This window comes from Euphorbia lathyris, chromosome 2 (assembly GCF_963576675.1).
Source record: "Euphorbia lathyris chromosome 2, ddEupLath1.1, whole genome shotgun sequence".
Lineage (NCBI taxonomy): Eukaryota > Viridiplantae > Streptophyta > Magnoliopsida > Malpighiales > Euphorbiaceae > Euphorbia > Euphorbia lathyris.
In genome coordinates, this window is record NC_088911.1 from 19,466,765 (window position 1) to 19,489,622 (window position 22,858).

General features: G+C 39.1%; 1 protein-coding gene across 1 annotated transcript; it reads left to right on the forward strand.

Moving 5' to 3' along the window:
• Positions 1–3,258: 3,258 nt before the first annotated feature.
• On the forward strand, positions 3,259–4,130 carry LOC136220438 (uncharacterized). Its single transcript, XM_066008257.1, has one exon. It carries the CDS (start codon positions 3,288–3,290, stop codon positions 3,954–3,956), a length of 669 nt encoding a protein of 222 aa, XP_065864329.1. The 5' UTR covers positions 3,259–3,287; the 3' UTR covers positions 3,957–4,130.
• Positions 4,131–22,858: the final 18,728 nt, after the last annotated feature.

The window sequence follows — 22,858 nt, forward strand, 5'->3', positions numbered from 1 at the left end:
GCGCATTAGACCTCCAGCTTCTTCCAGATCTCTTGCGCTGACTCACAACCTGATATCTTATTATATTCTGCAGCATCAAGCGCACAGTGAAGCATAATTATAGCCGAAGCGTGATTTTGTAGCTTCTTGAGATCATCCTCTGTCCATTTGGCCTCGGCTTTGACAACTGTTTGGCCAGCCACAACTTCAACAGGAACAAACGGGCCTTGGACTATTGAAAGCCATGCACTCATGTTTGTTGCCTGAATAAAGTTTTTCATCCTATTCTTCCAGAAGGTGTAGTTAGACCCGAAGAATAGGGGAGGCCGAGTAATAGACAGCCCCTCAGGTAAGATCTGAGTTGTCTGGTTTCCTGGGAGAAACCGAGTGCTGTTTTCAGCCATAGTGGGGATCAGCTCAAGGTAGTTAGACCTTTAACAGTGAGCTCTTAAGCTCTGATAGCACTTGTTGGTCCCTTATAACGTAACAAGTTAGTTCCAAGGGGGGGGGGGATAGGAACTATTTAAAATTTAAGTACGTTAAGGCTGACTTCTTTTTCTTTGAAAAGGATTACAAAGCGCTGAGTCAATAAGACACTAGCTTAGTCAACTGGTGACTAAGTCAGCTTCTTTCTTTGAGTCAAGAGATAGCACTTGAGTCTATTCCTGAACTCAGATACTCAATGCACACAACTCAGCGTGACCTCTTTACTTGGTCAGTTTTGTTTAAGCAAGCAATATACATATGAAGGAGTTTAAGGTTAGAAAGATGTTACTCAGCAGATTTATCCAGGTTCGGCCTCCAAGCCTACGTCCTATCCCCGGAACACGTTCCGAGATTTCGAATTCTCTACTGAGCTCTTTAACGGTAGAGCATCAAACCTTTTACAACTTAGAAGCTGAGTATAATAAGAGTACCTTCCTCTATACCTCTACTCACTCCTAATCTCTCGCTGAGTACTATAACCGAGTACTCAGCCTCTCCTTTCTAATCTCTAGAAATGATAAAGATTTGTCCTAAACAACAATTGCTAAGACACTTTAGATGATTGTATAATCACTCTAGACTTTTACACAAATGATATAGAATTTGGTGTAAGAATTTTCTTTGCTTTTCTTCACAGAACTTGAGTAGAATTTTGGTCAGCGTAATGGCTTGATGATGTTCTGTGTTGAATGAAGCAAATGAAGGGCTCTATTTATAGAGACATCTGAGACATCGGTCATTTCGAATTTTGAAATAACCGTTGGAGGGAAACGGCTTCCTGTCGTTGTCACTCAGTTTTGCTCAGAGCTCTCGGCCAATCAGATTTGAGTATCTTCTGTCCTCGGTCAGTGTTGAGCAGCTTTTAGTCAGCTCGGTAGAATGTCTCTCCATTTACGGTAAGGTCAACTAGACAGCGTTCTGTGTCTTCTGAACTTTACCCAAAGTGGAAACACTTTGTCTGGAAGTTGTTCTTGCTCAGCTGCTGTCTTGTACTCTTTGTCGATTCAACTCAGCGGCTTCACTCTGAAGTTGTTCAACGAAGGTCTTCTAGATCCTTCTCTTGCTGAGTTGCGTTTTGATCGTAACGACAGCGTTTTGCACACGCGGGCCGAGTTGTCTTGATCTGTTTGACTTGGGCCTTGATTTCCGTATGGGCCTTGGGCTTTTTATTCTTGATGTCTTATAAACAATTTTAACTCAACATTGAACAAACACATTAGTTAAATAAATCAAAGCATTTAAACTTAGTGTGTTTAGAATATATTTAATTTTACTTAGATAATTTTGTCAAATCAAAATCATGTGGAAAGGTGTTTCAACAGTTCCTTCTAGTTCAACGTGCTAAAGTTTATGGTATTGTTGAAAGTAGAGTTTCATTTTCGAAAGTTGTCGTCATTAATTTTCCCTACATACATTCTGATCATGTCCATGTTCTTTTTAAAATGTTTAGGTTAGTTGGTAAGAGGGAGCTTCGCTCTTTTTATTATCTGATGGCTTGGGAGGTGCATGATGATTTTAAAGATGTTGTTAGAGATGGCATGCAGCTTTCCACCCTGTAGTTGTTGCAAACAACTTCAAATGTAAAGTTGTTGTTTGGAATAGGCATGTTTTTTGGTAATATTTTTGGTAGAAAAAGGAACATCCTGAGCCAACTTGCAGGAATCCATAGGCGCAGAGTTCGGATTAGAGTTTGATGCGTTTGGAGAGGCCTCTTCTTAGTAAGCTAACTATGATTCTCAAAGAAGAAGAAATTTTGTGGTTCCAAAAATCTAGGAACCAATGGATATCCCAAAAAGACCGTAACACGAAGTATTGTCACCTTTCAACCAGCATCAGGAGAAAGAAGAATAAAATTAAAGCTCACTATGATGATACTGGGGCTTGGTTACATGAGTTAAAAGATATTTGGGAGCATGCGCTTCTATTTTATCGAAGACTTTTTGCAAAGGACATGAATCGGTCCTTTAAACTTGTTCAAACGACTATTTCATTTCAAGAAATCGACACATCTAAGCTTATTTTTGTTTTTAGACCAGTGGTTATAGATAATATTTGAGCATCTCGCTTTGATATGAAACCTAGTAAAGCTTCGTGTATTGATGGTTTACCGACCTTCTTTTTCAGAAGCATTGAAATAAAATGAAGGCCACCTGATATAATTTTATTCTTAAGGTTTTTGAGGGGGTTGAGTCACTAAACTATTAATCAAACTTTGCTTGCCTTGATCCTGAAACTCTCTAATCTGACTAGTCTTTTTCATTTTAGGCATATAAGCCTTTTGTAATGTGGCATACAAGCTCATTACCAAGATTATTGCTAATCGTCTCCAAACGATTCTTCATGTTCCTCCGACCCAGGTTATCTTCATCCCTGGTAGACAAATAATTGATAATATTATTATTGTCGAGGAAGTTATTCACTCTATGCGAATTAAGAAATGGAGTATATGACAAGTTATGTTTGTTTTAAAATTAATGATAATATACATGATTTTAACTAATAACAATATGTGATTTTAACTCAAAATAAATATCTAGGGAATGAAGGAAAGTACATAACTTTGTTTAATCAATGTAGATAGAAAAATTGGAAGCATAGATGTCACAAAAGAGAAAAAAAAAACCCCAATTATTAAATGAATACAATTTAACTATCTAAATATTAAAAATGAACCATAAGTCAACATTCAACACGTTGAATCTTTAGTTAGGACAGTACCCAAAACATCATGGAACAAAGACATTATAAGAACAACCACAACAGAACCAAAATTCCTCCACCTCAAATTTTAAAATTTCACTCCCCCCATCAAATCGGCGGCAATGGTGGAGAAAGAGCAGGCAACGCCACTAGCGCCGGCGGCAGACCGGACGAGCAGCGACGACGAAGAAACGGCCATCCACCTCAAAAAGAAAATCCGCCGCAAAAGATGCATCCAATGTTGCGGTTGCATCTCCGCCGTCATACTCCTTTTAGCTATAACCGTCGTCGTTTTATTCTTCACAGTTTTCCGTATGAAGGAACCTGTGATCGTATTAAACGGCGTTACAATCACAAAGCTAGAACCAATGAACAACACTACTACAATTCCTAAACCGGGGACGAACGTGTCCGTTATCGCTGACGTGTCAGTGAAAAATAAAAACATAGCATCGTTTAAGTACGGTGATACGACGTCGCAACTGTACTACGATGGAGTACTGGTGGGGGAAGCTAGAGGGCCGCCGGGGAAGGCGAGGGCACGGCGGACGTTGAGGATGAATGTGACGGTGGATATAATCGCTGATAAGCTGATCGGAAGTCCGAAATTGAGAAGTGAAGTCGGGAGTGGACTTTTGTCGATGGACAGTTACTCCAAGATTCCGGGAAGGGTAAAAATGTTGAATTTTATAAAGAAACATGTTACTGTGAAGATGAACTGTAGTGTTACTATTAATATTACAAGCCAGGCAATTGTGTCTCAGAAATGCAAGAACAAGGTTGACTTTTAGAGGCGTATGTTTGTCTTTTCCTTTTCCTTTTTATGTATGGGGTTTGGTTTGCAATTAGGTTGTAGGATATTACTATTATATTAGAAGATTGTGAGATATATAATTTATTATTGGGTAAATTCAAAAAAAAAAACCGTTGTGGTTTGACCGATTTCCAAAAAAACCCTTGTGGTTTGTTAATATAAAAAGATGACTGTGGTTTGCGCCGTTACCCGAAAAACGAAAAATGGCTTAACAGTGTTAAAGTGCTGACGTGGCACAGGGGTAAAATTGGAAATTCGAATTTTTTTTATTTTTTTCCCTCTCTCTCTCTTCTTCTCCTTCCTCCTCCTTCCTTCTTCTCTCATCTTCTTCCTTCTTCTCTCCTCTTCTCATTCTTCCTTCTTCTCTCCTCTTCTTCCTTCTTCTCTCCTCTTCTCATTCTTCCTTCTTCTCTCCTCTTCTTCCTCCTTCTTCTTCTTCTCCTTCTTCCTTCTTCTCATTCCGTTCCAGAAATCTGGAAATTTTCCAGATTTCCGACGGAAATCTGGAATTTTCTAGAAATCTGGAAAATTTCCATGGAAATTTTTCAGATTTCTGAAAAATTCCAAAAATCTGGAATATTTCCAGATTTCTTCATCGGAAATAAAAAAAAGAATAGAAGAAAAAAAGAAGAAGAAGAAGGAGGAAGGAGAAGGAGAAGGAGAGAAGAAGTAAGAAGAAGTAGAAGAAGAAGAAGTAGAAGTAGAAGGAAGAAGGAGGAGGAAGAGAAGAGAGGAAAAAAAAAATCGAATTTCCAACCTTACCCCTTGCCACGTCAGCACTTTTAACACCGTTAAGTCATTTTCCGTTTTTCGGGTAACGGCGCAAACCACAGTCCTTTTTTTTTATTAACAAACCACAAGGGTTTTTTTGAAAATCGGCCAAACCACGGGGGTTTTTTTTAGAATTTACCCTTTATTATTTTCTTTTTTTTTTGTAGAAAAGGAAAAGAAAAACGAACAATAACAAACTACCCAGGAATTAGCCTAGGGAAGCTAACCCCAATTCTATCTTCTAAGAGAAGAGGAGAGATGAAACTAGGGGAAACAGGAAGGGTAGTAACGACTAACGTCCCTTCATGGCCCGCCGCCGCCAAGCGATCAGCAACACGATTCTGCTCTCTAAAAATGTGTCTGAACTCTACGAACTCAAAGGAGGAGCAAAGCCTTTTAATAGCTTTGATGAGGTTGCGACTGTTAAGACCCATAGAATGATTCTCAGAAATCATTTTGATTGCTTCCAAATTATCAGACTCCACAGAGAGCCTCTTAACACCCAGCCTTTTAGCAAGATTGATTCCAGTAAGAATAGCCCAGAGCTCCGCAGAAAAGGAAGAACCCAACCCTAAATTCTGGGAGAACCCAGAAAGCCAGGCGCCCCCTGCATCTCTAAGCACACCTCCAGCCGCAATCTTACCGTTACTGAGGCAGGAACCATCAGTATTCAGCTTCACAACCCCCTCTCTTGGCCTGCTCCATCCCACGAGATGGACATCACAACACTGAGAGGCTCTGGCAAGGGACTCTCCTTTGAAACTATCGATAATAGAGAAAAGTTTTTTCGAGAAGAAATCAGCTAAGTTTGTCATAAAAACAGTTTTATCTCCAAAAATCTCCTCGTTTCTCCATTTCCAAACTTGGTGACAGATAATAGCAAAGAAAATGTCACCATGCTCCATGTATGGAAGCAACTTTCCTCTAACACCATTAGAGAACCAGTCGACCTCAGAATGTGCCATGAAGGAAGAGAAAATATGGTGTGGGAGAATTTTCCTCCAAACCTCTTTACTATTAGAGCAATCTCTAAGAGCATGGCACAAAGTCTCAACATGGCCTCTGCATCTACTGCAAGCTCCAGAATCAGCCAAGTGCCTTCTGTGCCTATCCGAATTAGTAAGAAGCATGTCCTTAATGCCCAGCCACAGGAAACTCCTAATACGGAAAGGAACTTTAAGGGTCCAAATCGACTTCCACACATCCGAGGGAGGATCAGATCTAAAGAGAGAGAAAGCTTCAAAGGCCGATTTGCAAGAATAAACTCCATTGTTAGTCAGCGCCCAGCAGTGCCTATCCAAGTCTTCCTCTTGATTACTCACCTTCACTCCCCGCATTCTAAGGAGAGTCTCAAGGCTAAAGAAAGTATCAAACTTTGACCAGATCCAGTCCCCTTCCGAGTCAACCACATCGGCAATCCTCCAGTTGCGTATATCACTAGGCGGGGGGGGGGGGGGGGGGGGGGGGAAGAACACACCTCAATTAACGGTTTATCCCCAATCCAGTTATCAAACCAGAAACTAATGGACTTACCATTCCCCACCTTCAGGCCAACTCCCGAGCAGAACTCATCAAACACAGCACTAAGTCCTTTCCAGAGGAAGGAACAATTAGCAACTCTCTCTTTCGGGCCCCCGAAGATTTTGTCTTTCCGATACTTACCACAAAGGAGGCGAACCCAAAGAGAGGAGGGGTTTTGCCACATACGCCAAAGGAGTTTCATTAATAAAACTTTATTATTGTCCTTTGCTTTCCTAATACCCAGACCCCCAGAATCTTTAGGCTGGCAAACCTCACTCCAAGGCACAAGATGGATCTTCCTGCCCTCCGCAGCTTCCCCCCACAGGAACCTACGGTTAATCTTGTCAAGATCATTAAGCAAACTTTATTATTTTCTTATGTTGTTTCTCGTGAGTTTTTTTTTTTTGGTAATTTATACCTTTATCCCCTAATTATAGATTTATTTTTTTTTATGGTTCCTAAAAAGTTTTAGATTACCATTTGATCACTCTAATAGTATGTAACTCTTTATTATAGAAACGAGGTAAATAATATTTTAAGTAATTTCAATTTTTGAAGTTTTAAGCTATTTTAGATATTGTTTAGATAGGAATGATAAAATAATTGTTTAATATAAAAAATTCCAAATGTAATGATTTGGAAGATAAAAATGTGGTTTTCTCGAAGCATTTCCAACAAACTCTTACTACAATTTCTAAAAAATATATAAGTAGTTGACTTTTAATAATTTAAAAACATAAATGAAAATACATGTTATTTTCAACAATACTCATTATACTCGTCTCTTATTTATATTTTATCATTAAAATTATTATGTATTGTTATATTTACCAATAGTGAGAGAAAGAAAGTTCTCAATAATAAATTATTAATAAAAAAATAAGAAGTGGATTAAGAGTAGAGAGAGGGTTTTTAATAATAGAGAATGAATGGAGAATCCTAAAAATCTTTTTAGAGTTAGTTTTTAACCCAAACTTCTTAAAAATTTAACTTAAGATCTCAATACAAAAGTTCCTCGAAATAAAAAAAATTAATTCATTTTAAAGTTTTCAAATTTTAAAATCTTTTACTTTCACTAAAAGATTTTTATATTAGTAAAAAGTAAATTTTAAAGATTTTATCCAATTTTAGAGGAAGGTTGCGAAAAAGTGGCAACCTTACTTGGCATTCACTATGACTCTAAGGGGGTATTTGTTTACCTACTTTTCACCTCCTGTTTGCCTTTTCATTTTAAAAGGCAGAGTTTTAGGTGTTTGGTTAAACTTCTCCTGTTTACCTTTTATAATTGAAAAGCAGCATTAAGTGTTTGGTTAGGGACCTCCTGTTTGCCTTTTACACCTGAAAAGCAGCCTTTTGCAAAAGCACAGAATCTCTGCTTTTTGGAAAAGCAGCCTTTTCCAACAGCAAACAGCAACAACAAACAGCAAACCGTAACAGCAACAACAAACAGTAGGTAAAACAAACGAGCCCTAATAGTAATAGGACACATTTTGAAAGTTGTCAAATCATGCGACACTTTTTTAAACACCTTCTATTAAAAATACTATGAGAACTAAAAAGGACCATAAAAATAAGGGATAAGTACAAAAAAAAATGCATGTGGTATACACTTTTTGCGAACTCGAACCTGTGGTATTTTTTTTTGCAAACAGAGGTATGTGTTACAGGCCGTTAGCAAACAGAGGCAAAATTGACTAACGGTGTTAAAATTCAACGAGAAAAGAGTTAATTTGGTCCTTATATTTATTTATTTTATAAATTAACCCCCCTAATTATCTAATTATCACAAATAAACCCCAAAATCAAAAATAAAAATAAAAAATACCATCTTCTTCATCCCTTTTTAATTTTTGATTTTCATTCTTCTTTCTCTTTCTTCTCTCTCTGCTCTCTTCTTCTTCTTCTTCTTCTTCTTCTTTTTCTTCTTCTTCTTTCTTCTTCTCTTCTTCTTCTTCCTCTCTCTCTTCTTTTCTTCCTCCTCTCCTCTCTTCTTCTAATTTTTTTAATTATTCTGGAATTTCAGAACGTCTGACTTCGAACTGGAAGAAGTATGGCTCAGGCGTAAGTTAGATTACCGCTCCGGTAAACAACGCCGAGACCGCCTCTATAGCAAGAGCGTCACTGACAAAGACCTTGAGGAGCTGATAGGATGCCTAGAATTAGGATTTGAATTCGAATCTAACTCACTGGAATTGGATATGAAATTGTCCCATACTTTTCACAATGAACTCTCTCTTGCTTCGTCTCTCAACTCTCCTTATGTTGTCTCTCTGCTTGGATTCTCGTCGAATCGCCGGAAACGGAAGCTGATTCTGGTGCACGAGCTCATGGAGAATCGAATTCTTCCTTGTTGATGATTGATGCGTTTTTGGTGTGGAGGTCCATGTTATTTAGTGCTGCTGGATATAAATGGAAATTTTTGCTATACCCTAAAGATTTCTGTAAACAGAAATTCTGGAAATTTCCAGATTTTTGGAATCCCAGATAAGAGGAAATTTCTAGAATTTCTGTTTCCAGAATCTAGAATTTAAAAAAAAATAGAAGAAGAAGAAGAGAAGAAGAGAATAGAAGAAGAAGAAGAAGAAGAAGAAGAAGAAGAAGAAGAAGAAGAAGAGAGGAGAGAGAGAAGAAAGAGAAAGAAGAATGAAAATAAAAAATTAAAAAGGGATGGAGAAGATGGTATTTTTTATTTTTATTTTTTATTTTGGGGTTTATTTGTGATAATTAGATAATTAGGGGGGCTAATTTATAAAATAAATAAATATAAGGACCAAATTAACTCTTTTCTCTTTGAATTTTAACACCGTTAGTCAATTTTGCCTCTGTTTGCTAACGGCCTGTAATACATACCTCTGTTTGCAAAAAAAAAATACCACAGATTCGAGTTCGCAAAAAGTGTATACCACAGGCATTTTTTTTTTTGTACTTATCCCTAAAAATAACATATATATTTTTGTTGTAAGAGTTAAAAAGGCATCTATGGCAAGTATACTTATGGCCCGTTTGTTTTACCTATTGTTTACTATTGCTGTTTACTGTTACGGTTTGATGTTTGCTGTTACGGTTTGTTGTTGTTGTTTGCTGTTGCTGTTACGGTTTGCTGTTTGCTGTTGAAAAAAGCTGCTTTTCCAAAAAGCAGAGATTCTCTGCTTTTGTAAAAGGCTGCTTTTTAGATGTAAAATGCAAACAGGAGATGAGATCACTAACCAAACATCTAATACTGCTTTTCGGATGTAAAAGGCAAACAGGAGATCACTAACCAAACATCTAATATTGTTTTTCAGATGTAAAAGGCAAATAGGAGGTCAATAACCAAACACCTAAAACTCTCATTTTGAAGTGAAAATGCAAAAAGGAGTATGAAAAAGAGCAACCAAAGACCCCTTCAATATCTTTTAGGATCAATTTCACAATTATCAACTTTTTCTTTTTTTATAAGCATTTTCTTATAAACGTGAGGGGTGGTTGTTTTGGTTTTCAAAACTGTTTTGAATTTTTTATTAGCTCTTTATATATATATAGAAATAAAGAAATGCTAGTATTTGGAGTTTTTCACACACACAAAATTAGTGTGGAGAAATTATACGGTGTGCCAGACACACCACATAAAAATCTGATGTGGTGTATCATTGCCAATGAAAATAAGACAGGTGTGAAAAACAATTAATAATTAGTAAAAAAATATAATTAATTATATTAACAACCGTCTCTTCATCAAAATAGATTTACCCCTTCCTTCTCCTCCTCTTTGGACCACTATCTCTGATTGTTCTTCTCTGTCGAGCACCATCACCTCTGTTATGGTTAATCTCGCCATAGTACTTCGTCAAGACCACATCGATTATGGTTAGCAGAAAATCAATTTTGATTAAATCAAATTCAATTACAAGTTCGACCGACTTAATTAATTTTATATGAAAAACTTGATAGAATACCCAATTAGTTGCAGACTCTGGTGGATTAATTGACATTAAACAAGAGAAAAGAAAGAAGCAGACGGGAAAGGAAGAATAGAACCAACGAGAGGCGATGGTGGTCTCTAAAACAACTGGAGGTGGTGGTGGTCGGTAAAAGAGAACAGTCGGAGGTGCGGATTGTTGAAGTAGGAGAAGGATGAGAAATCTATTGATATCAGTGAATATAATTAATTCCAATTATTAATTTCTTTTACATCTGTTTTATTTCTATTAGCCATGGCACACCATATAATTTCTCATATGGCGTCTCAATTTTAAAATCCAACATAAAAATATTTGAATTAATATAAATGTTTAAATTGCTTTTGATCAAAGTTGTTAATTTTTTATTAAGTTAATATATAATAATATAACTAGTTAGTAGTGTTCAGCTGAATTAATATAAATGTCAATCTCATACTGAAGACATCAAGTAGATCTCATACTGATAATATTTCTCTCATGTGACATGTTTAGAGATGACAACGAGTAGGGTACTCGTGGATAATATTAATCCCTAATTTTTACTCGTTGATTTTTTTGAATTACTCGTCATGTGTCATTACCCTAACAAATATAATTCTTGAATCACATTCTAATCTCATTTAGTTCACAGGTACCTGCAAATACATTTATATGTTAAGAATCAACACATAAAAGACTTAATATGTAACTCCCATTTCTAATAAAGTAAGGTAAAATAGCATAAAACCATAACTATACCGTATCCTGTATATATGTGTTATAATTTTAAATATCATATATACCTATATATTATTACATATAGTAATCAAGACTTAAGATTAAAAGTAGTCATATAATCTATATATTTATATAAAGAAAGGATTTGGATCCTCTCCTGTAACGCTAAAACAGGAGAGGATCTGTTGCTCTAATCTCAGCCCTTGGTTATAACTGAAGGGCTGAGATTTAAAATTAATTAGTTAACCTTTAATTTTAAGTTAAAAACAAAATTATAGAACTCACAGTAAAGCAAATAACACCTATACGACTCTTCCACCTCCGGCTAATGTTCTCGGCTACAATATCAACACTATTGAGCTTTCAGCGCTAGTAGCCATCCAATGCAACCTCAGTGAAATTTATGGAATTAGTTCCTTCTCCAATTGAGACTTGTCTTACCCAGATTCCTTCTTTTCTTTCTCTGATCTCATCTTGACTTTCCAATTGATTTCTGAATCTTTCTTCTGGATTTCTAGTCTTTTCTTTCTCTGGGGTTTTTGTTATAATTTTTTATTATCAAAATTCTAACATGAACGAATTATTAATGATGAAAAGAAGACAAGTTAATCAGAAAATTTTGTGATTGAGAATGAATCTTCAAGAGCAATGAAGAAATCTGATGGATTAATTCGTAATTAATGACAGAAACCAGATATATCCATCACAGCAGCTTCTGCCACCATTGCAGCCACCGCAACTAAGTCGCCCTTCTACTTCTTGGTGCCAATTCCTATCGAGCATTTCACTGCCTTCGCCTCCGCTGCTTCTTCTTCTTCCAAATTTTTTTTACTGAGAACTGTAATTTTGTTTTTAATTCTTAAAATTAAAGGTTAACTAATTAATTTTAAATCTCAGCCCTTCAATTATAACCAAGGGCTGAGATTAGAGCAACAGATCCTCTCCTGTTTTAGCATTACAGGAGAGGATCCGAATCCATAAAGAAAAGGACAAGATTCTTGTTTACTGATTAAAATATAAAATCATCATTTGTATAGATATAAACGTATACCTGTAGAAATATAAAATAGTCTTACCCAAATTTAACAGTAGGCATACTAATATATTATATTAAATAAATAATAAAGAAAAAAAACGTAACATTTCAATAAAAAGAAATTCAGTTAACTAAAACCTTCAACTTCATCATATGAGCTTAAAATGTACCGCACATTTATTACCGTACAAGAACCTAGTTTCGATGTGGATTGTGTTGAAACACCTTTCCACATAATTTTGATTTGACAAAATTGTTTAAGTATAACTTAAAATACATATTCTAAACACACTAAGTTTAAATGCTTTGATTTATTCTACTAATATGTTTGTTCAATGTTGAGTTAAAACTGTTATAAGACATAAGGATAAAAAGGCCCAAGCCCAATACGGAAGCCAAGGCCCAAGTCAAACAACTCAGTACACTCGGCCCGCGTATGTTAAGACGTTGCCGTTTTGAACAAAACGCAACTCAGCAAACGGAAGGATCTAGAAGACCTTCGGGAACAACTTCAAGATGAAGCTGCTGAGTAGTCTCGACAAACGTACAAGACAGCAGCTGGCGAAGGAAAACTTCCAGACAAAGTGTTTCCTCTTTTGGCAAAGTTCAGACGACACAGTATGCTGTCCAGTTGACCTTACCATAAAAGGAGAGACTATCTGCTGAGCTGACCGAGGACAGAAGATACACGATTGTGATTGGCCGAGAGCTCTGAGCAAGTCAGGATGACAACGACATATAGCCGTTTCCCTCCAACGGTTATTTCGAAATTCGAAATGACCGATGCCCAGACGTCTCTATAAATAGTGCCATCACAAGCTTCATTATATACAGAACTTGATCAAGCCATTACGCTGACAAAATCTCTACAAGTTCTGCAAGCAAGAAGCAAAGCAAAAATTCTTACACTACATTTCTCATATCTGTGTAAAAGTCTAGAGTGATTGTAAATCGTCTAAAGTGTCTTAGCACATCTTTGTATTAGGACAAAACACTTATCATTTCTAGAGATAGAAAGGAGAGGCTGAGTACTCGGTTTTAAGTACTCAGCGGAGAGATTAGGATTGAGTAGAAGTATAGAGGAAGGTACTCTTGTCATACTCAATTGCTGATATTGTAAAAGGTTTGAGGCTCTACCTTTAAAGAGCTCAGTAGAGTATTTGAAATCTCGGAACGTGTTCCGGGGACAGGACGTAGGCTTAGAAGAAGCCGAACCTGGATAAATCTGCTGAGTGAAGTATTTCTTACCTTAACTCCTTATTTATATTGCTTGATTAAATAATCAAAACTGACTAAGTAAAGAGGTCAAGTTGAGTTGTGCGCGTTGAACGTCTGAGCTCAGGAATAGACTCTAAGTGCTATTTCCTGACTCAAGCTAAGAAACTGACCTAGTCACCTGTTGACTAAGCCAGTATCTTATTGTTTACTCAGCGCCGCTATTCAAATCTTTTTCTTTAGAAAAAGAAGTCTGCCTAAATTGTAAAAAGTTTAAATAGTTCCTAACCCCCCCCCCCCCCCTTGGAACTATACTTGCAACTAAACAAGGGACCAACAAGTGGTATCAGAGCTTAAAAGCTCACTCTAAAAGGTCTAACAACCTTGAGCTGATCCCTACCATGGGCGAAAACAGCACTCGGTTTCTCCCTGGAAACCAAACAACTCAAATACTGCCTGAGGGGCTGTCCATTACTAGGCCTCCCCTATTCTTCGGGTTAAACTATACCTTCTGGAAGAATAGGATGAAAAACTTCATTCAGGCTACAAACATGAGTGCCTGGCTATCCATAGTCCAAGGCCCGTTTGTACTTGTCGAGGTTGTGGCTGGCCACACAGTTATAAAAGCTGAGGCCAAATGGATAGAGGATGATCTTAAGAAGCTTCAAAACCATGCTTCGGCTATCAATATGCTTCACTGTGCGCTCGATGCTGCAGAATATAACAAAATCTCAGGTTGCGAGTCAGCACAAGAGATCTGGAAAAAGCTGGAAGTCACCTACGAGGGAACAAACAAAGTAAAAGAATCCAAGGTGAATCAGCAGATGAGACTGTACGAGCTGTTCGAGATGAACAATGATGAGGGCATCTCAGACATGAACGCAAGGTTCACCAACATCATAAATAAGCTCAAGAGACTTGGGAAAATCTTCACTGAGAAAGAACAAGTCAAAAAGATACTCAGGAGTCTTCCGAAGGACTGGCAAGCAAATAAGACAGCAGTTGAGGAAGCTCAGGATTTAACCACCTACAAATATGATGAACTCATCGGTTCATTGCTGACCCATGAAATATCCATGAAAAACTTTGAGGTGAAGGAAAAATCTGATGACAAGAAGCAGAAGTCACTTATCATAAAAGCTGACTCCACTGACGGGAGTTCAACTGATGATGAGGAGATGGCTATGTTCACAAGGAAGATGAAAAGGCTGTTCAGGAAGAACGACAAATACTCTAAAAATCCTTACAAAAAGTTTGATAAGTATAAGGCTGACTCAAGCGACAGCAAATACAGAAAGGACAGCTCAAAGCCCATTACATGTTTTGAGTGCCATCAAACTGGCCACATTAAGTCAAACTGCCCCACGCTGAGGAAAGACAAGAAAAGTGGGAAGAAAGCAATGGTGGCTACTTGGAGCGACAGCGATGAGTCTTCATCCACAGAAACTGAGGCCACCGAGTCAGCGAAGATATGCTTCATGGCTGACGAACTTGCTGAGCCATGCGTCTCTGAGCATGCTGACCCATCCATCACATCAGATGATGAGGAACAATCAAATGAGGTAATTTCTCTTCCCCAGCTCAGAAACGATATGGTTAATGCCCTGAGTGATCTCTATACACTTGATAAGAAGTGTAATAAGAAAGTTAGAGCACTCAGCAGGCGCTGTGACGAAGTGGAAGAGGTCAAACTAAGTGACCTCAGATACCTTCTTCAGGACAATTCGACTCTGCATGATAACATGAAGATCATGCATGAGTATGTCTCTGAAGTCCAGTCAGTTTCAAAGAAACTGAGGAAGGACGTCACAACCATCCAGAACCAACTCAGTACCAAGGTACTCGGCAGAGATGGAATCCCTAGCGAAAAGTCCAGTGTGACTTTTGTGGGAAGTTAGGACACACCACTAAGGTGTGCTGGCACGCTCAGCACTGGGGTGCTGACAAGTCAGTAAAAAATCCTAAACAGAAGGTCAGTTGTGACTTCTGTGGAAAGAATGGCCATACTGTCCATGTATGCCGCCATAAAATAAAGTATGATGCTATACCTGTTGCACCTAACAAGTCAGGACCCAAAAAGAATTGGGTACCTAAAAGTAACTAGTTACAATGCAGGTAAGCCTGAGATGTGCCGAGAAGTCAAAGATGTGGTATATTGACAGCGCATGCTCAAGGCATATGACGGGTGATGAAACTGGATGTAAAATATACGAGGGTAAAACAAATGAGTTAATTTTAACTGCCCCTCAGATAGATAATGTCTTTATGCTAGACTTAGAGAAAAAGTTTTCAAAACCTGTGTGCTTAGTAACAAAGGAAGAAAATTCCTGGCTATGGCACAGGAGACTTGGTCATGTAAGCATGGACCTCCTGGCCAAACTAGCAAGAAAGCATTTGGTTGAGGGACTGCCTGAACTTAAATTTCAAAAAGATCAATTATGCCACGCTTGCCAAGCTGGAAAACAAACCAAACAATCTTTTCACAGTAAAAGCATTGTCTCAACTAAACGTCCGTTAGAGTTACTACACTTGGATCTCTTTGGTCTAGTCCAGCCGCTGAGTCTGGGTGGAAGAAGATTTTCCTTGGTCATTGTAGATGACTTCTCTCGGTATACGTGGGTCATCTTGCTGACCAGCAAGGATGAGACTTTTGAGACATTTTCAAATTTGGTTAAAAAAATTGAAAATGAAAAAGACCTAAAATTAGCTCATATCCGTAGTGATAACGGTGGAGAGTTCAAAAACCAAAAGTTTGTTGAATTCTGTGAAGCCAGCGACATTGACCACAATTTTTCTGCTCCTAGAACACCTCAGCAAAATGGGGTTGTAGAAAGGAAGAACAGAACTCTGGTTGAAATAGCCAGGACAATGCTAGATGAGCATAGGCTTCCAAAGTATTTTTGGAGAGAGGCTGTTAACACAGCATTTTACATTCTTAATAGGGCTCTAGTTAGACCTATACTCGAGAAAACCCCCTATGAACTTTGGAAAGGACGAAAGCCCAATATTGGATACTTTCGTGCCTTTCGCTGTAGATGTTTTATTTTAAATACCAAAGATAGCTTAGCAAAGTTTGATTCAAAAGCTGATGAGGCTATCTTTTTGGGCTACTCAACAAACAGCAAAGCATACAGAGTTTTTAATAAGCGAACTCAAGTTTTAGAAGAGTCAATACATGTAGAGTTCGATGAAACTGACCCTGCAGGTAGATACCAGCCGCTGATCGAAGATGATCCAAACTCAGTAACCATCGCTGACCCAGAACCAGATACTGAGTCATTCACGAAAAGGCTGACCAAGAGTAAGAGTGAACCTAAGATTACTTTTACTGACCCATCTACTTCTGCAGAGATTGTTGAAACAGGAACAGCACAAGACATAAATCTACCCAAAGAAATAAGGATTCCAAGAGGGCACTCCGAAAGTGCAATCCTTGATTCTGCTGGGAATACCCTGATGACGAGGAATCAACTCAGGAAGTACCTCAGCAATGTTGCTTTCGTCTCAGTATAAGAACCGAAGAATTTTGCTGAAGCTGAGTACGATGAATTCTGGATGAACGCAATGCAAGAGGAGCTCGATCAATTTCGAAGAAATGATGTATGGGAGTTAGTGCCTCATCCAAAGAGTCAAAAGACCATCGGAACAAGATGGGTCTTCAGGAACAAGATGGACGAACAAGGAAACGTAGTCAGGAACAAAGCAAGGCTTGTAGCTCAGGGCTACAGTCAGCAAGAAGGTATAGACTACGGTGAGACCTTTGCCCCAGTGGCAAGGCTAGAGGCAATTAGAATATTATGTGCATATGCATCTTACATGAATTTTAAATTATTCCAAATGGATGTCAAAAGTGCATTTCTTAATGGAGTTATAAACGAGGAGGTTTATGTAAATCAACCTTCAGGTTTTGAGGACCCTAAGTTCCCAAACCATGTTTACAAACTCAAAAAGGCTCTGTACGGCCTCAAACAAGCACCACGTGCTTGGTATGAGAGGCTGACCAGTTTCCTGCTGACTAGAAATTACGTCAGGGGTAAAGCTGATACAACCTTATTCATTAAGAAAAAGGGAAAAGATACCCTGCTGGCCCAAATTTATGTTGATGATATAATATTTGGTGCAACTAACGAATCAATGTGCAAGGAGTTTAGCAAACAAATGCAGACTGAGTTTGAAATGTCCATGATGGGAGAACTCAACTTCTTCCTCGGTCTTCAAATTAAACAAGGAAAGAATGGCATCTTCATCAGTCAAGCCAAATATGCCAAGGAGATCTTAAAGAAATATGACTTGGAAAATTGCAAGCCAATATCCACTCCTATGGGCACTGACAGTGTCCTCTGCGCTGATGAGAATGGTAAGTCTGTAGACAGCAAGTTATATCGAGGTATGATAGGCTCTCTACTTTACTTAACAGCCAGTAGACCGGACATTCAGTTTTCAGTATGCTACTATGCTAGATATCAATCTAACCCTAAGGAATCTCATTACATTGCTGTAAAAAGGATCCTTAGATATTTGCAAAGCTCAATGAACGCAGGTTTGTGGTATCCAAATACTCATGATTTTACACTCATCGGATACACTGACGCTGACTATAGACGAGATAAGCTGGAACGAAAAAGCACCTCTGGAGGATGCCACTTCTTAGGAAGCTGTCTTGTATCCTGGTTCAGCAAAAAGCAGGCGTCAGTAGCCTTGTCCACCACTGAAGCTGAGTACATTGCTGCTGGTCATTGTGTTGCTCAAGTCCTATGGATCAAGCAACAGCTTGAAGACTATGGTGTTCAAACGAAAACAATTGAAGTCAAATGTGCCAACAAAAGCGCAATTGATCTTTTCAAGAACCCAATTCAACACAGCAGAATGAAGCATGTCAGCATCAGACATCACTTCATTAGAGACCATGTACTCAAGGGTGAGATCAAGCTGACCTTTGTCCCAACGGATGAACAGCTTGCGGATATCTTCACGAAGCAACTGGCCCGTGAGCAGTTCAGCATACTGAGAGAAGCAATTGGTATGTTTAATCCTCTTTAGTAAATTCCTGTGCTAAATGAATATGAATGCTGAGTGAATTACATGCTGAATGATTTGTTTGTTTGCTGAGTATCTCATTGAAACTGACTGAATATACAATACTGAGTAAACTTGCACACTGAGTAAATTAGTTCAGAACTTGAACTTAAAATCATCCTTAAATAATGCACTGACCATTCAGAATATCAAACGCTTGACATTCTAAATACTGAGTGATTAATCCGTTAGCATAAATGCAAAGCACGCGTATAGCCTAGGATGACGTATTCGCCGTAATGTGTCATAAATGCCAGGATCGTTGTCGGTACATGATCCCAAGGCAAAACTGACACATGGATTCGATTAAGATCCACACCGTTCATTTCGTCTATAAATTATGGGTATTTCCCCATCTTTTACTCTTTACGCTTAATCAATTCTTTTCTCTCAAATTCCTCTAATTCCTCCATCTTCGAAGAATGACTAAGTTATCTTTCAACGTCTCCGGTGCCGGCCACCAAAAGTCCAGCTCTGATGAACCTCCACGAAACCCTTCTACACCAAGCAAGGGTAAAACTGGCCAAACTTCTGGCCAAGGGAAAGCTGTTAAGATCAGGACCTATTCCAAGGTCTTCGAAAATGTCCGCGAATGGAATGTTGAGCGCTCCAGATGGGTCTCTGAGCATTTCGTGCAACATGAACAGCCATTTGCCGAATGGATTTCTAAAAACGAATGGACTGGGCTATTCTCGGTCAGGGATGAGACATATCCTGACCTAGTGATGGAGTTTTACCACAACCTCAAGGTCGCTAATGACAATGCTGACTACCTATGCACCGAGGTAAGAGGAAAAACCATCTTCATCAACCCTCTGTACATAGGAAATCTCCTCCAGCTCAAGACTGAGGGAGTAAGGCTGAGGAAGTCAGGTGATCAGGAGAAAACCAACTATGTCCATACCTTCTGCAAGCCAGATGGTTACTCAGGAGAAGTCTCAGCTTCTTCAATGGGTCAACATCAGAAAATGGCTCACTACCTGCTGAGCTATTTTATCTACCCAAAGATCAACTGCACTACATCAGCAACCAACTTTGAACAGTGCTTCATATGGCACATGCTGACATATACAGCCATCAACATGCCGGTCTTCCTAGTTGCTGGGTTCCTACGCAGCACGGGTACACTGAGGTTAGGGTCAATTATCACCAGGATTCTCATCGACCATAAGATTGACCTCGAAGGTGAGGAATCTTTCAGAGGAATCGAGATCACAGCTGCCTCGCTGAGGGCACTGAAGTTTGGACAACCTTTGAAGAAAGGTAAAGCTGCTGCTGCTGATGCTGGCCAAGCTGAGGAAACTTCTGAGCCAAAGAAAGGGCGAAGAACTAAGGCCCCAGCTTCTCGCAAGAGGAAATCTGCTGAGACTCCTTCTAAAAATGTTGAGTCTCCAGCGAAGAGGCAAAGGTCAGCTGGTAAGTCAGCTGAGAAGAGAACCAGGCAAGGTGAGCCTGGAACCGAGGAAGCTGCTGAGCAACCTCAGAAGAAGCAGAAGACTTCAACTTTGACTCCTCTGGAAGCCATACCGACCGACTTCATTGTACCGGGTGACTCTCACTTCACCCAGTGTCAAGGTACAGGTGCTGAGTCTGAGGAGCCTGAGGTCCACCTAGATGATCACTTCATCTCTCAAGTTGAGGAAGAACTTGATGGAGATAGTACTGAGGAAGAAGAAGAAGAAGAAGAAGCCAGCGGTCAGGATGACACTGAGGATTCTGAGGAATATGCCAACGAAATTGAAGCTGAGGATGCTAACACTGGGTTAGCTGGTGGAGATGTGCATGTCAACACTGAGTTGGCTGCTAGAGTTGAGCAAGTACTTGACCAACACACTGTTGATCAAGGTAAAGAGCAAGCTGACCAGACTCATACTGAGCAACAGGGATCCTCTCCTACTCACTCAGAAGAACCTGCTCTTACTGATACTCCACCTCGCAGAAGACGAAAGTTGGTCAAGGCCAGTGAAAAACCAGTCATTGAACTTCCTGTGCAACTTCCAACTCTTCCTAACATTGTCCTCTCTAAGACAACTAAGGACCCTTCTACCGTCCAACTCAAATTCTTCAATCGCCAATCCACTTCCACTACATCGGCGCAATTGGAAAAACAAGCCTCTGTTTCTTCTCAACAGGAACATACCGACCCTAATGCCTCAGCAACATCAACCAGTCAGGTTGAGCCATCTACTGTTCATGCTGTTTCCTCAAGCATGGTGCTGACTCCCCATCCTTCTGCCGTCAGCACAGACAGTATTCGCATTACAACTTCTCAACCTCAACTCTCTGCTGATCAATCAATAATTCCTCCAACTCAAGTGCAGATTGAGCAAACTCTTCCAGTCACTGACCATGTTACACCCTTCACTCCACTTACTTCCGGTCATACTGATGTCCCTGAAGGCTCGCAAAGCCATCTGAATGCCACTGAGTCCGGTAAAAATATCATCGACTCAGTGCAAGCATTAATCCGGGAACTTCAACATTCCACTCCTCCTGCTGTTGGTTCTACTATTCTCGAGACTACCCAGCTCTCTCAGGTCACTCAGCTTCTAAATGAAGTTAAGGGACTTAAAGATTTGCTAAATGTCGTCTTATCCTTCCAAGCCCAGCAAGCTAAGCAGGATTCTATTGCCAAGTTGGCAGAAATACAGTTGACAACATTTCAACATCTGAACTCTCTCCATCACTAAGTCCAGAAGTTGTCCGCTGTAAACACAGACTACGCCACTTCCTCTGAACTTAAAATGTTCTTTGCTCAGCTTCACACTGAGCAACTGAAGACCAACGAGCAAATGGTGTCATACAGTCAGTGCTCAGTAGAGCAAATCGGTGAGGCTATAAGACTGCTTAATCTAAATAAGCAAGAGATGGATACTGACGCATTGAAGCAGAATGAGTTGCTGTCTCTCGCACAACAATCTTTCAACCACATCCGTCATAACAATATCCAACGTCATCATTATGACTCAGCTCTCTTGAAGACCTTCCACCAAATCTTTGCTGGCCTCTCTGAAGCTCTTATCTGGCAAGCCAAAGCTCAAGCTTACAGTGTAAATATGCTCAGTGCTGCTGATCTCCGCATACCCGTAGAGGTCTCAGCAGATGGAGTTGCCATTTTTGATGGCGTAAATGAGAGCGCTGACAAACTAAAAGAGCTTTCATAAGAACTGACTCGCGCTGTGTTAACCGATGCATTCAAGCTCCCTGAAGTTGACAAAACGGGGGAGAAAGCGTAAGCAGCTAGAGCTCAGCATGAGCGACGTCAGTACGAGCGAAGTCAGTCACAAGGCAAGAAAAAGAAATAGATAGGCTAGCTCAGCATAGGCCAAAACAGTTGTAATCTTTTTGTTGCCGTATCTATATATGTGGTGATATGTAATTACCGACTTCTATCATATATATCATGTCTGCACTTCTTATTCAAATCCTGAGTTATAATATATGTTCCTATATACTGAGTTATTAAGTATCTTCAATTAAAATCAGTCATGTTTAACACTTGTAAAAATTATTTGACTAAATCAAATGCTGATAACATGTTTGACATTGACCTATGTGTTTATAAAACTTTCTGATAAGAACTCATTGAACAATAAATTACTCAGCGCACTCTATATGACTAAACCTTCCGCTTTATACTGAGTAAATAGAATATGTTGAAATAGCTGACCTATATCTGAAAACTGACCTTAGGCTTACTCATTTAAACCCTTAAATGTTTTAAGTAAAACTAAGTCAGTAGCTCAACCCTTACGGGGGAGTTTGCTAAATTATATTAGGTCAACTATCATGGGGGAGCTCATACTGAGTTCCTTGCTGAATAGTTTTGACAACATCAAAATGGGGGAGTTTGTTGAAACACCTTTCCACATAATTTTGATTTGACAAAATTGTTTAAGTATAACTTAAAATACATATTCTAAACACACTAAGTTTAAATGCTTTGATTTATTCTACTAATGTGTTTGTTCAATGTTGAGTTAAAACTGTTATAAGACATAAGGATAAAAAGGCCCAAGCCCAATACGGAAGCCAAGGCCCAAGTCAAACAACTCAGTACACTCGGCCCGCGTATGTCAAGACGTTGCCGTTTTGAACAAAACGCAACTCAGCAAACGGAAGGATCTAGAAGACCTTCGGGAACAACTTCAAGATGAAGCTGCTGAGTAGTCTCGACAAACGTATAAGACAGCAGCTGGCGAAGGAAAACTTCCAGACAAAGTGTTTCCTCTTTTGGCAAAGTTCAGACGACACAGTATGCTGTCCAGTTGACCTTACCATAAAAGGAGAGACCATCTGCTGAACTGACCGAGGACAGAAGATACACGATTGTGATTGGCCGAGAGCTCTGAGCAAGTCAGGATGACAACGACATATAGCCGTTTCCCTCTAACGGTTATTTCGAAATTCGAAATGACCGATGCCCAGACGTCTCTATAAATAGTGCCATCACAAGCTTCATTATATACAGAACTTGATCAAGCCATTACGCTGACAAAATCTCTACAAGTTCTGCAAGCAAGAAGCAAAGCAAAAATTCTTACACTACATTTCTCATATCTGTGTAAAAGTCTAGAGTGATTGTAAATCGTCTAAAGTGTC